The 13,979-nt window shown below is 38.3% G+C and overlaps 1 protein-coding gene across 1 annotated transcript in view; it reads right to left on the minus strand.

Moving 5' to 3' along the window:
• Window positions 1-3: 3 nt before the first annotated feature.
• The window catches only part of EFNB2 (ephrin B2), a 46,093-nt gene continuing 32,117 nt past the window's right edge, over window positions 4-13,979 (minus strand). Inside the window, exons 4-6 of the mRNA XM_039725649.1 lie at window positions 6,306-6,398; window positions 5,438-5,551; window positions 4-3,827 (exon numbers count right to left, since the gene is read on the minus strand). Coding sequence (XP_039581583.1) covers window positions 3,445-3,827; window positions 5,438-5,551; window positions 6,306-6,398 — 590 coding nt within the window. The 3' untranslated portion in view covers window positions 4-3,444. The remainder of the gene's footprint in view (window positions 3,828-5,437; window positions 5,552-6,305; window positions 6,399-13,979) is intronic.

The raw sequence follows: 13,979 nt of genomic DNA on the forward strand, positions 1-13,979 counted from the left end.
AGGTTTCCATAGGAAAAAAATATTTTATTTTTTTAAGAACAAATTCAGTTTGAAACAGACGTGGAATGTGATTTTCATAATTTTCATTTTCTGGGAACTAATTGCAATGTGGAACTAAAGCAGATTTCAAACTTATGACCGGCTAGTTTTAATACAGAATGAAACAAACAAACAAACAAAACCAAAAAATAAAATTTAAAAAAAGGAGAAAGAAGAAATTATTTATAACTCAAGCATAATACTGTGTTACTTACAAACTGGACAAAGAAATTCTTAAATAAATATTCATGGTACACAATTTCAGCACAAATATGCGGCAATTTGGCAACCTTTTATATAATTTTTTCCTCAATACAGTGCAAAGGGGAATGACACTGCCTTTAAACAAGCTGTAGCTAAATACATTGCAAAATTCAAATTTTATACAAAACATCTTGCTCAGACTTTATAAAAAACCAACATTGCTCTATATACACAATCTGGTTAAGAAAAGCCTTTTTTATCTTGTTTTCATGTGTTTTTTTTAATTATTTAAAAATGTGAATAAGGCTACTGTAACACCCCAAATCCATATACAGTAAATCTGAACCTATTTACAGCATCTTCACTTAGACATGATGGTGCAAATTCCAATTTGGGTGACTAGGGATGATCATACAAGCAAGGCATTTACAGTAACTTTTCAAAGCTGGACCAACGTCAAAGAAAGGAACAGTTGGTAGATTGTCATAATTCTGCACCAGACACAAAACAGACGCACAGTACATTTTTTTTTTCAATTGGTTGCAGGTTGCTCTTGAGCAATTAGTCTGATTTTTTTTCACAGTTTAGTATATAACTAGAATGTAGCCAACTGATGAAGCATAGATATGATTTAATAAAAATAAGGATCAGTAAGCCCATCTTTTCCCTTCCCCTCCCCCAAAATAAAATCTTAATGACTTACAAGAGAACCTTGTATGGATGGATTCATAGAAAAGAAGGGTTGTTGAAAAGAATTACATATGTACTGTAGTTAGTCACCATGGTAACCTTCCACAGAACCATGGGTTGGAATTTTTTTTGTTTTTTGTTTCTCTCTTTTGGACCAACATCCCAACATTATCTTCAGATTCAGAAAACAAAGAGAGTGATCACGTCTATGACAGATATTTTTCTTTTTTTTTTCTTTTTTTTTTCCTTGCAGGTGCTCACCAGAGGTCTGAGAACCCTAAAATGCTGTTGCTACATTTTCTTTCCAAATCAGAAAGCGAAGTGTTACCATAGTAACATGACTATGTTAGAAATGTCTATTTGCATAGCACATATAAAAGTAGAGGGTTTTTTTTTATTTCCTCCCTAGGGTGGGAGCTTTAGGGGAATAGCCATGCTAAAGAGAAAACTTTAACCTGAAAACCCCCTCTACGAACCTCAACACAATCTACAGAACACATCAGCCTGTAAGGCAAGGGAAAACACAACACAGAAAATAAATGCCGGCACATCTTGTTGCTGTTAAATATGTGATGCATTAACAATGAATTCCTGATATTTTGGACCTTATATTTTCTACTTTCCTCTTACAAGATGCTTTGGAATTTTTTTTAACTATGCTCCCACTGGTGGTTTAGGATAGCTGTTTTTTTTTTCCCCCAGAAGTATTTTTTTTAAAAAAAAAAGTGCGCATATGCATACATATATATACATATGTATGCATATATACTTATATATGTGTGTATATATACATAGACACACACACACATATATATGGAAAATGATGACAAGTTAAGACTATGCAATTGCCGCAAATGAATTTCACATCTTCTGGTGTAGATTCTGTGCAATCTCAAAATATATATTAGTAAAAAAATCCAAACCAAAAGTAAGAAAGAATGAATAAAAGAAAAACTCTCACTTTATATCCCTTGTGTTCTATACACCTATTATAAATAAGACATATTTTCCATCTCCATCTCAGTGTCATAATTTATTTTACTCTTACAGACTGCCAGAGGTTTGCCATATGTGCTTTAACCTTGCAACAGAGCACCAATGAACTGCTGTGTCAGTCAGTACCTACACTCACTGTGCAGGGACAGCACTACAATAAGCCAAAGTGCCAAAAGGGTCAGTCAAAAAGAAATTCTGCCTCAGAGATGAGCAAGTTTTTGTGGTTTGTTGTTTTGTTGTTTGCTTTCCCCACAACTTTATCAGTGACAGAATTATAGCTCATTTGACCCACTGGCTTATAATCATCTTGGGCACTTGGCTCTCAGTTGTTTTCTTAAATGCTTTCCCTGTGTTTAGTATAATGTGATAGTATAGCAGCTGAGTCTGCTTAAAAGTCATCCAAGGCAGACTATGTTTTTGCTACAGCTTCAAAGCTGTGTATTTTATTGCCAGTACCACAACAGCCCTGCCCTAATACATCCTCAGTGGCCTGCTATTGTCTTGTCTTCTCCAGGCCTGTTGACTTACTAACAATACCCCTTTGTTCTACTGTATTGAAGGTACTATTTTTTTCTGCACACTGGTATTTGATAACCGTGAATTCCTTCAAATGCAGCCTTAACCCACTGCACATGTTATTGTGTTTCCTACTTGCCTCGTAAAACTTAGCATACCAAAGTGCTGTGCTACCTAAATGCATTTTTTTTTCTTCCTAGTTTCTATTTCTGAGGCAGCAATATTCAATTGCAACCTCAATCAGCCCTTCCCTCCACCACCCAGTCCTGCTCTTGACTTTGTTGACAGCCTAACTTTTTGGCTGGAAGGCTCCTTACTATCAAACACAACTTTTATAAATGCATTACCCATTCGAGTGAGGCTGCTGTAGCAGATGGATGGAGTGCGGATCTCCAAACATTAATGTTCCATTAGTGATTCAGGAGGTGGAGTGAAAGGAAATCTCATGTGAAGGATGGCAGAGCCCCGGATAACAGAAACAAATGGAACAGTGACGGACTAAAAGCAAGAGAACTTTAACAAGTCTTACTTAGACACCAAGGTCTGTGTGACAAATCCAGTACGCACTGAGAGACACACAAAAGTCAGAAGATTGCATTTCAAGCTTGGTATTTCCTAGAGCACCTTCCCAGGATGCCTAGAGCTATTAACATCCACGGATTGCTCCATCTTCCCTTGGCTTTTGTACATGCCTGAATGCCCACAGCACATGGCTTTGAGGATGATGAATGTAACAAGAGTACAGCAATCAGAATGGGCATCTTCTACATAAAAGTCTTCCAGCTTTTAGTGAATACTTATTCACTGAGATAGGGATTCTACAGACTAGGTAAGCTGTCCAGCTCGCGTCGGTTCCTGGAGAAAGAGCTGTTGCCTTCTCCCCCCTGTGCTTAAGTCAATGCTAGCGCACAAGGCATCATCACAAACCCCAACAGAAAGCATTTGACCAGTGAGTTTCCTCTACGACTCAACTGTACCAAAGAGCTGGTTGTGTGTTCCTCAGACCTTGTAATAAATGTTTGCTGGACTCTGAGGAGGCATCTCTTGAACTATGTACACCGGATGTCCATAGTCGCCGCTGACCTTTTCATAGTGGGGGCAAAAGACACTGTCTGCAGTCCTTAGAGGAATGATAATGTCACTGGGCTCAGAACCATTGTTGTTGCCACTGCGTTTTGGGGTGGCTAATGTACTAAGTGACAGAGTTGTCGTGTGTTGCGGGGAATGCTTCCTGTGTCTTCTCCGGTACTTCAACAAAAGAACCACCAAAGTGATGATGATGACGATGAAAATGATGCACCCTGATGCAATCCCTGCAAATAAGGCCACCTCTGAACCCAGTATACTGGAATGCCCAGCCTTACTGCCATCTGTGCTAGATCCTGGAAAGAACGGAAATACAATAGACAAAAGTTATTGCCATCCTGTGACCCATTTATGTTGCTTAAAAATGTGTAGAGTAAGCAAGACTGGAAGAATTAACTGACAGCTAAACTTTGACAAACCAATTACCCTGTTAGATAGCTAAATGCAAACAGCCGAAGTCAGCAATCAATATAAAGCAAGACTTTGTGCCTGTTGGTCTCACTTTTGTGTTGCTCCCAAACCACCCTGTTTCATACATCATCATCCATCAGCGGCAAGAACTGTCACTGACAAGGCAGCCTTTGATGCACACGGCATCTTTTAACAGATGCAGGCCAGCCCCAGGCACAAGAGAGGGGTGGGATAGGACTAGAAGGGAAAATAACACAGGGAAATGACAATTCTCAGAACAACTGGTACTATTCAGTGCCACGCTGCTCCCTCTGCTATTTTATCTTTCGCATATTGATTTAAGTTAAACCATCCTTAGTGCCTCTTTACAGGGACTCCTCTTGCTTGGAAACGAAACTAAGGAGCTTGAGGCAGCATGGGAGACAGGCAGAATGGTTTTGGCATGTCTGTTAGTATTAACTTACATTTACTTAAAAGAAAACAATGCCATGCATTTGGTAGTCAGGAAAAGCTCATGTGCTGAACAGCCTGTTGAATATTTGCTGCTTATCACACCATCATATTATTTGTCACAAATATTACATGAATGCTTACTGACACTTTTTCACTTCTAAGTTTTAACCTATTTCCGTCTCTTGATGTTCACTTACAATAGAAAAATGATACAGATGCTATATTCACATAATTGTTAACTCTTCCCACCAAATCCTCTGCAGGGATCAGCTGAAGCCACTCACTCTATCAAAAATTCATTAGCCCAGTAACTAAAGACACAGCTGGCAAGGAAAACTTGTGGCCTTTTGTGGGAAACCTAGAATCACTTGTCAGCAAATTTTTGCTTTGTAGCATTATTAATTACTGAATTTTCTTCTGGACATCTTGATTCGTAGGAGTTAGGTTTTCTCTTGTTCACCCTATGAGTGAAATGCATCCTGAAGATATTTGTTTTAAATGATCTATTTATTTTGTTTAGATAATTATTAAAAAAAAACCCTAAAAAAAACAAAAAAAAAACCAAAATCAAACCCCAAAACTTTACATGTAGTAGAAGACCAGCCATACATATCTAGACTTCATATGGTCAGCTAAAACATCAGGACATTAATTATAGATACCCTGAAATAAACTTTATAAATGGCTGTTAAGAACCTCTTGGTAATGTATTATGTGGGAACAGAAAGAGACTCGTTTATCTGCCAAAGTACTAAATGTAAGGCAGCACTGACCACTGTAAAGCTGCTTAGCAAATGTCCTATCCAAAAATTTTCCTGCAAATGAGAGACAATATAACAAGATGTAATTAACTTCTACAGCAGAGTGGAAGAGGGTGAGAGCAGCTATTGCCAAAACTTGCAGCTCCCACACGCTATCAGAACTGGCCTTTGCTTCATCTCACGATGAAAACATTTGCTTTTCTGCCATGTTAATGGCAAAAAAACCACATTTGGGACAAAGGAGGAGACAACTTTCCAGGGCAAAGTCCCACCACACCTACCTGAGTGGTCCTTCACAAAGGGGCTGGTGGTGGAACTCTTCCCATTGGTGCCAGCTTCCTGCTCAGGACGCTTGGTGGGATCCGTGTGCCGGGGCTGCCCTGCTGAGTTGGGATCTGGGGAGAGAAAGAGGACTCATGCAGCTTTGGCACTTGATGGTATGGAGCCTTACAAGCTGGCTCTAGGTACCTCATGAGACACAAATGGTTTAACAGAAGAACCTTTATGCAAAGGACTGGGAGATATAAGAATGCAATTTTCCTTTTAAAGCAAAATGGTTATATTAGTTATTTCAGGTTTAAATTGTGAGGCCATCTGCAGAAACTATAGGGTCTCCTGTAATTGGCAAGAGAAGCTTAGCAGATGACATTTCAGTTTAACTGAGGAAGTTGATTGACTACTGAACCAACTTCTACTTAGAAGAATAATTCTTTCTTCCTGCACAATAGGTTATCTATATGTGAAAAGAGACAATGAACAAAAACCTCTCTGTAATCAGAATTCATAACAAGCAAACTATAGAAATATTAGCTTCCCTCTTTTCATGTATTTTAAATAATTCTGAGCAGCAGAGTTGTGGCTTTTGTTTTTAAAATAAAAATAAAAATGACTGAAACACACTACTCCCAGGCGACCTTTCCTTCTAGGGATCTCTCCAATGAAGAGATCTTATTACACTAACCCTCCTTCTGTAGAAATCTGTCAGTAGCCGAGGAAGAGAAAATAGGCTGTGCTTTCAGACTATAAGGGAGGAATGACCACACTAGGCTCGACTGGCTCTCTGCTCTACACTGCTAAAAGAAGCCTGAAAACTAAAAAGGACATTGAGACGGATCAAAGTGATTTCATGAAACAGCAGATGGTCTTTACCTTGTCCAACTTTCATGAGGATCTTCATGGTTTTTGTCTGGCACACCCCTCCCTCCTGGTTATCCAGGCCCTCCAAAGACCCATTTGATGTTGCTGATTAAAAATAAAAGAAAAATAAATAAAAATAAAAATAAATAAAAATCAGGAAATCAACAGGCAAAGTGATGTGAATATGAGTCTCTGAAAGCAGGGATCTTTCAATCTACCAGGACCTGTTTTTGTTGCTCAGGCTGACCTATGGAAAGTTGTGAAATGTTGAAAGCCAAAGGAATGAATACACTGGTAAGCTGTACAATATATACAAATGGAGGAATGTGTTATCAAGGTTTCAAATTTACCCAGCAGCCTTTTATTTTCCTATGCACAATTGACTGACTGACTGACTCGGACAAAAACACACCATCTTGCTAAAAAGGTGATGGAGTCAGCTGAAAAGGAAGCTCTGGCAGGCTCAGAGGAGAAAAGCACTGAAAAATCACTCTTTTTTCCCCCCCTCCCAACAATATCTTTATAATCACCATGTTACACCTGCTTCCTCTATTACAAATCTCCTGCTGGAATAAGTGAACACACACAAAAGACCCAGGTGAAAGCTAAGATTCTGAACTGATTGGAAAACCATTTAATATTTTAAAGGACAATCTCACTTTTCTCAGCATTGAGGAGCCTCTGCGGGGGCGGGGGGCAAAGGGGAGTACGCTCTACTCCCAGGGAAACCTTTTAGCTCACACAAACAACGGGCTGCTTTCCCCTGTGCCGCTATTGTTCTTGCTTATCTAGGTGCCAGCCGGAGCCACGCGATCCGGGCGCAGGCTGACACTGCCGTGCCATGCACCACTCCCTTGGAGAACCCACGGGGCTGAATCACCATGCATGGGTGCGCCGCTGCCGCCCCAGCCAGCTGCTGGTTGCAAAACAGCTGCTGGCAAAGGATTCGGCAGCTCCTCAGCAGGAGGTGTTGGGGCCACCGCACTGCACTGGCCACGGGCCACCACGAGCGGGGCACAGCTGCAATCGGTGGGCTGTGCATTCTCTGTGCAGGGAATGCGCCGGGGGTTTTCCTACCCTGGTTGTCCTGGGCATGGAAATTTCACTGTCATTTCTTGGAGCTGTTTATCTGAGGCCCAAAATAAACTTATGGGAGGGTGTACTGGGCAACCAACCGGAGAAAACACATGGAAAATGGGATGTCAGGGAGCTGAGTGCTTGGCATGGCGGGGTGGTGGTGAACTGCCTAAGCAACACATGCCTCCCTCTGCCCCTCTCCTTTCAGCCTGTGGGCTTTACACTCTTCAGGTCTTTGTTTTTAATTCTCGCTCCCTCTCTTTCACCTTCCTTGGGGATTTTCTTTCAAATGCAGTCTATGTATATTTCCTTTTTCCTTCACAATGTCTTCCTACCCCCATGGCAGTATTTTTCTTGCTCTAATCTTCTCTCTAGCCGTAAAGATATAAACCCCATACTGCTGAACCCTGCTTCCTAGCCTTTGATCTGAGTCTTGTTTTTGTTCCACTTCTGACTCTTTTGTGACCAACTCGAATTACAGCCACCATACAAACTTCCCAAACTGTGCTTTCTTTTCCTAAAATTCCCTTCTCCTAATATGTGGTCCCTCCCAGTTCCTCCTCTTGTTCCCTCCCCCCTGTAAAAACATGACAATAGCTGTATGGCAGAAAGACTTTTCAAAATACAAAAGAGCACGTTGAGTAATTTAAGATAAAAGCTGATCTGAAATGTGTCACTGCATTGCAAGGCTTCGAAAATAATGGAGACATATAGTTTTGTTTTCTTTTGGTTTTTTGGTTGTGGGTTTGTTTTTTTTTTTTTGGGTTTTTTTTCCCCAGAGGGGGAAAAAAAATCAATACCAAGAAGCCATCCTGGACATAAATCAAATGTGTCTTTGCTGAAAATGTTTTTTATGATCTATCTGCCAATGTACCAGCACAAGGACACAGAGAAAAAATGCAGTAAATAGAAATATCAAAGCTGAGCACCAATTTAACGTACAAATAATAAACACTGACTTTGTTTTGTGGTTTTGTTATTTGATTCTTTTTTAAATTGAGCCGAAGGGAATCACATCTCTTTAAACACCTTCTACTTGATTTTAATTGACTAGAATGCTGCTGCTGCTTCTGAACACCAATGCCTTTTTGTTCTTTAAAGGCCTATCCACTTAACCCATGGAGCAGGAGACCTCAACAGGATGCAGAGGATGCAGTCTGACCTCAGTACAGAATAAAAAAGTAAGATGAAAAAAAAATGCAAAAATTACTTCAAATACAGTCTCCAAATGGGAAGATCCAGATGTACAATGAGTCTGGTTGTGTGCCTACGCCAGCGCAATCCTCCTCGCTTGCTTGCTAAAAGAATGCTTTCATAGCTTTGATGTCAGATGAATGAATTTGCAGAAGTATTCACTTTTTCCACAGTTCTTCAAGGGATTTTAGGAAAGCCTACGTTATAGCTCAGAGTACAGACTGCTACGTCCTGAGGAACAGGGAATTTTCAAAGAGAAGCATTTCAGTGACAAAGCAAGTTTCCTTCTCAGCTTTTCCTGTAATTAAACTGACAATTACCCAAGGCCACTGGAGGAAATTATTTTTCGAAATTCATTAAGACTACCGAAATACAACCTTGCGTATCCCTAGTGTACCAGGAAGAAAGTGGGTAGCTTTAAACACATCGCTTTAAGCTTTGAAAAGCTTCACTGAGAAAAAGAAGTAATCTGGGACAGCAGAGAAAACACAGTTTCATACAGCTAATGCCCCTTGACAGTGCAGTGTACAGAAGTCAAACAAGGGAGTGAGTACAAAATATTCCTCAAACACTTTCTGTGGCCTTTCTATATTGATCTCCAAATGAAAATTACACCCACTGTAATTTTAGCTCCTCCACTGCATCCACACTTCTGTGGGAAAGTGACCCAGAACTTGCAGCTCTGCTCACACTGAAAGGATATTAAAAAAAAAGCCTCCGATAGGAGTTTTGGATTTAAACACAAATGTAACATAAGTTTCTGGTATTCAAAATGGAAATGTTATCCTCCAGTGTGTTTATATAATCAGATTTTAAACTTTCCATCCAATTCATTCTTTTATATATATATATATATATAGATAGATAGATAGATAGATATATATAAAAGAACATTTTGGTCTAAATATGGATATATTTTAAAGCCAGTTACTTAGATGATTTACCATACAAAGCCCTCTGCTAAGAAGACTAAATACTAAAATGTTAACATTAATAAGCATAACTAATGATTAATATGAAGTTTCTCATTAGTATTAGTATGTTCTCAGGATCCCACACTTCATTTTCTATTAATACAGCAATAAGTAGGAATGTTGAAGTAAGTAAAATGTTGCTAAACAGGTAGCAAAATATTTTTAAATCTTTTGATGGTTAAATACCTCTGATTTTCTGAGACCTGTCCTGCTCCACTGGTGTCAACTGCAAAACTAATAATTACAGCCCAAACGACATTAAATTATTCAAGAGTTTGTCCACACCTAAAAATAAAGACATATAACTGTGCTAAAATCTCTACTACTTTTAAGACTTTCTAACAACATTGTAATAACTTATAGGCCATTTTACAGTAGTTTATCAGACACTGTCTGCACTCCTTGAATATAACACCAGCTGCCATTTTATAAGGAATGCAAGTTTAGCTTGTCAACATTCCGAAAACACTTATCTATTATGAAATTAAGGTTTAAGAATCTTGCTGGTACATACTTACTTTAGAGAAGCTAGTATACATTTGCAGGTTCATAACACACTACTTTAACATATCCTCCTCCATACACATGGGAGAAATTAAATTATTCAGACCAAAAAACCTCATTCTGATCTGCCTCCCCGTCTTTGAAATACATGAATTGTATAAAAACAAACAAAACCCCCAACAAAACAAACAAACAAACAAAAAAAGGCTGGAACTAATGTAAATCAATGTAAAATGTTTTACATTTATTTGCTTTTAAAACTCCACAAGTGCTGTTTATTGTACAAAGTGCATTAGTCATAAATGCAGAGGCAGGGAGTCAGTGAGCATAGCAGAGTCAGCTGACAAGAACAGTTCCTGGCTATGATTCTTATACAGTCCCCATGGAGAGGAAGTAATATTACATTTTAATATGTCTTCATTTGATTGTTATTACTCTGCCTCCCAGGAGGCTACACCACTGCATGGATCATGGCTGTTTGCAACCTACCAGGTTGGTAACATTGCTCTAATCAGACGAGAATTAAGCTGCTGGATTTGTGCCTGTATATAGCTTTTCATTCACAAAGAGATTAGAAATGAAGGCACAGTCATAAAAATTCAACTTCCTTCACTCCGAAAAACACACATTAGTTACAAAATGAAAAAATGCCATCACAATTACTTAAAAGACCAGCAGACAAAAATATCAGCCTTTTAATTCTGCTACACTTATTATCCACAGTTTCATGTTTTTGGATTATGAAAAACATTACCTATTTGCAAATGAAATGACATATGCTTTGAACCAACACAACTTTAAAACATCTGTTTCTAGAGCTTGAACATAAAATGGACTACATCACTGATGAGAGAAATTATGATGATCATATTTAATTTTCCTGTGAAAACTAAATAGACCTTAAACCACGGACTACAGGAATAAAATGAGTGATATCAACTGATGGGCAAGGGCAAAATTGACTTTGCCCCTCCTTAGTGTGCTGGACAATAGAAGTCATTTGGCAATATATAAAAGACACAGCATTGATGAGGTCATCGAGAATTGCTGCTGACATGGATCTGTTAATAACAAATTGAGAATTACAGGTTTTTAAGGGGCAGTTTAGTAGTATCCAATAGTAGTGATTTTCCCAGTTTTTGTTCATTAAATACTGCTTGAATACTCCATTAGAAAACAGATTTTTCAAAATCAGAATAAAATAAAATAATACTACCCTTTTCCCCTTTTCCCATGCTGTGCTTAGAATGAAAAAAACAGCAGCAAAAATCCACACAAGCTTTATATCCAACAGTAGTAAGAAGGTAAGAATAAAGTGAAGTTGTACTCCATCACACATGCACTCTCAAAATTACTAAGTACATGTAAAGTTGTTGAGAGTTTTTTATTGTATCAAGCAATAGAATACTGTTTTGGCCAGGCATCATTGTTTGTGCTCTGACTGCTTTCATCTATTTTTGGTCCTTTTAATGATCCTCTTAGTAAAGCACTGAATAAATAATTCTTCTTTTCCATAAATTTAGATAATTTATGGGAGAGGTTTAAGAACACCAGAAATCACACACTGCAAAACCACAAATCACTGATCACAGGAGAGAGGTTGTTTCCAAACTACCATGGACGAAAGAACAAGATACGTGAGAGAATAGAAAGTGTGTTTTAATTAAATGAAATTAAATTCTGCCCCCCAGTAACAATGCCAGATCTGCATGGAGATCTGAAACAACAAAAAAAATTGTTCAGGCCTCTCACCAAGGAGCAGGTAGTTTGGACACATTACTCTGGGTGAGCTCAAGAATGTTTAGATAGAAGAGAAATATACTAGTTTCAAATACTAGCAACTAACGCTTTCCCTTTTCTTGTGGTGACAAAAAGATTGACCCTGAAACCTTCACTTTAAAAAAAAAAATTAAACTGTGTTCCGAAATTTCACTATCAGCAGTCCCAAACCTGGACCGCAAGTACTAAATGTAAATGCACTATGAATAGTTGAATGGAGTGCTGTTATGTGTTGACTGTGTTTTTAATCAACAGACAATAAAATGAAAACTTTCTACTGATCTTTCAGAGACAAAGAAATGATCCTAAAAAAAACCCCAACCAACAACAAACAAAAACCTGCTGAATTTGCTCAATACAATTTAGGACCCCAAGACTATAATGAAAAATGTATAAAAGCAGCTTACCAATAATTTTGCTTTTTTTCTAACTTTTTTTTTATTTGCAAAGTCAAGGTGGCAGAATTTTGAGGAGTTTCTCAGGTTTTAAAAAAAAAAACCAACGTTTTAAAAACCCCTCATTCTACCTTACTCCACATATTGTTTCAAATCAAGATAGATTTTTTTTTTCCCCTTAAACTAGGGCTCATGGAGTGTTTATAAATACTCCTGATGCCAGCCTTTTTTCCTCTCTAAGCACATGTGAGGCAGAAAGGACAAGAAGAGAGGGAAAGGACAAGAATTCTCTATTCTTCTTTTTCAATTTGCATTCTTGCTTTTTAAATTTAAGTCCTATACTGCGTGTCTCGGGATTTATATATAAACAGGATCCACAAATTATATTCTCTACAGCAAGTAAGCAGCAATGCCCTCTCCAGTCAAGCTAAAACCAGAACAAAATAAAGTAAAATAAAGAACAGGCCTCTTTTTGCCAGGAAGAAGCAATGGCTCTGCAGTGAAACTTTGTAACTCACTTTTCTAACCACTGCTCTGAAATGTGTCTTGTCCAACTGTGAATAGCATGGCTTGTGGTACTTAGATGGGACTCATGATATAAGGGTATTTATATAATTCCCCATAAAAGTCTCCACTTGTATTCATATGTTATGAGAGGGACAGATTCTATTACTGTTTCAATGATTTTCTGAGAGTGCAATGCGGAGGACGCAATCAAGACAGAGCCAATCAGCTTTGTACTGTAATATACTTTGGTATATACCAGCTGTATGATTCCAGGGACAGCTCTGGAAATCCACAGACTCTCCTTCCCACATTTCATGTCATCCAACAGCACAAAACAGGGAGAGAGTTGTGACGTTTCCTACAATCAGAATTATTTTATTAATTCCAGGGAGGCATGGCACCAAGTAAGAAAAATATACATGGTAAAAAAAGCGCTGCTTATGTCAACAAAGTATTTCCATAAAGAGAAAATAGAGACAGTGAGAGAGCTGGAAAATATAAATAAAAGCTGTGAATTCCAACTGGTTACTGCTGCCTATCATTTTAAAAACACCACCACCTTCTCATTGAGTTAAGGAATACAGCTGAAGTGTACTGAACAGTAAACTATTTGCTGAATTATTACCCATTACTGAAGGTCACAGGTTCCACCCACCCACAACAAAATCCTACTTGCTTCACTGCTGTCAAGTGCAGTGCCCCTTTCCAAAACTCCCTGGGAATGACTTGGAGATTATATAAAAACAAACCAGAAAAGCATCTCAATGCTGTATATACTATGAACGATGAGTCTTTCATTACAGTTAAGCATTTCTAAAAGAATTTCAGTTCTATATTTCACATACTCTGAGAAATGTTGTCAGATAATGATCCACTGCACACATGGTTGCTTCTAGTTTACATAAACAAATTATATATTTGTGAGTGCTGAAGTAACTGTGGCAGATGTAAGCCCACTAATTATGATGTATTTAGTGTATACCCAAAAGTATGCATCTAAAACAGATTACTAGTTAGTTGACTTCACCATTCACAAACAGGTATTTTACGCAAATTTATCCTCTCTCTCAGCACACTACTGACAAAAGCTTCTCATGGATGGGGAGAAGTGTCTCCCACTACCACAGCAAGCTTTGCTTAACAGTTCAGCTGAACAGAACTAATAGAATTAGTTAGCATTCAAGTTACACTGATTGTTGCTAATGACAAGAGGGCTTGCTGGAAACAAAAGCAGAAGCTTTAACATTAAATGAGGA

The sequence above is a fragment of the Passer montanus genome, unplaced genomic scaffold (genome assembly GCF_014805655.1).
Source record: "Passer montanus isolate IOZ18808 unplaced genomic scaffold, ASM1480565v1 scaffold56, whole genome shotgun sequence".
Lineage (NCBI taxonomy): Eukaryota > Metazoa > Chordata > Aves > Passeriformes > Passeridae > Passer > Passer montanus.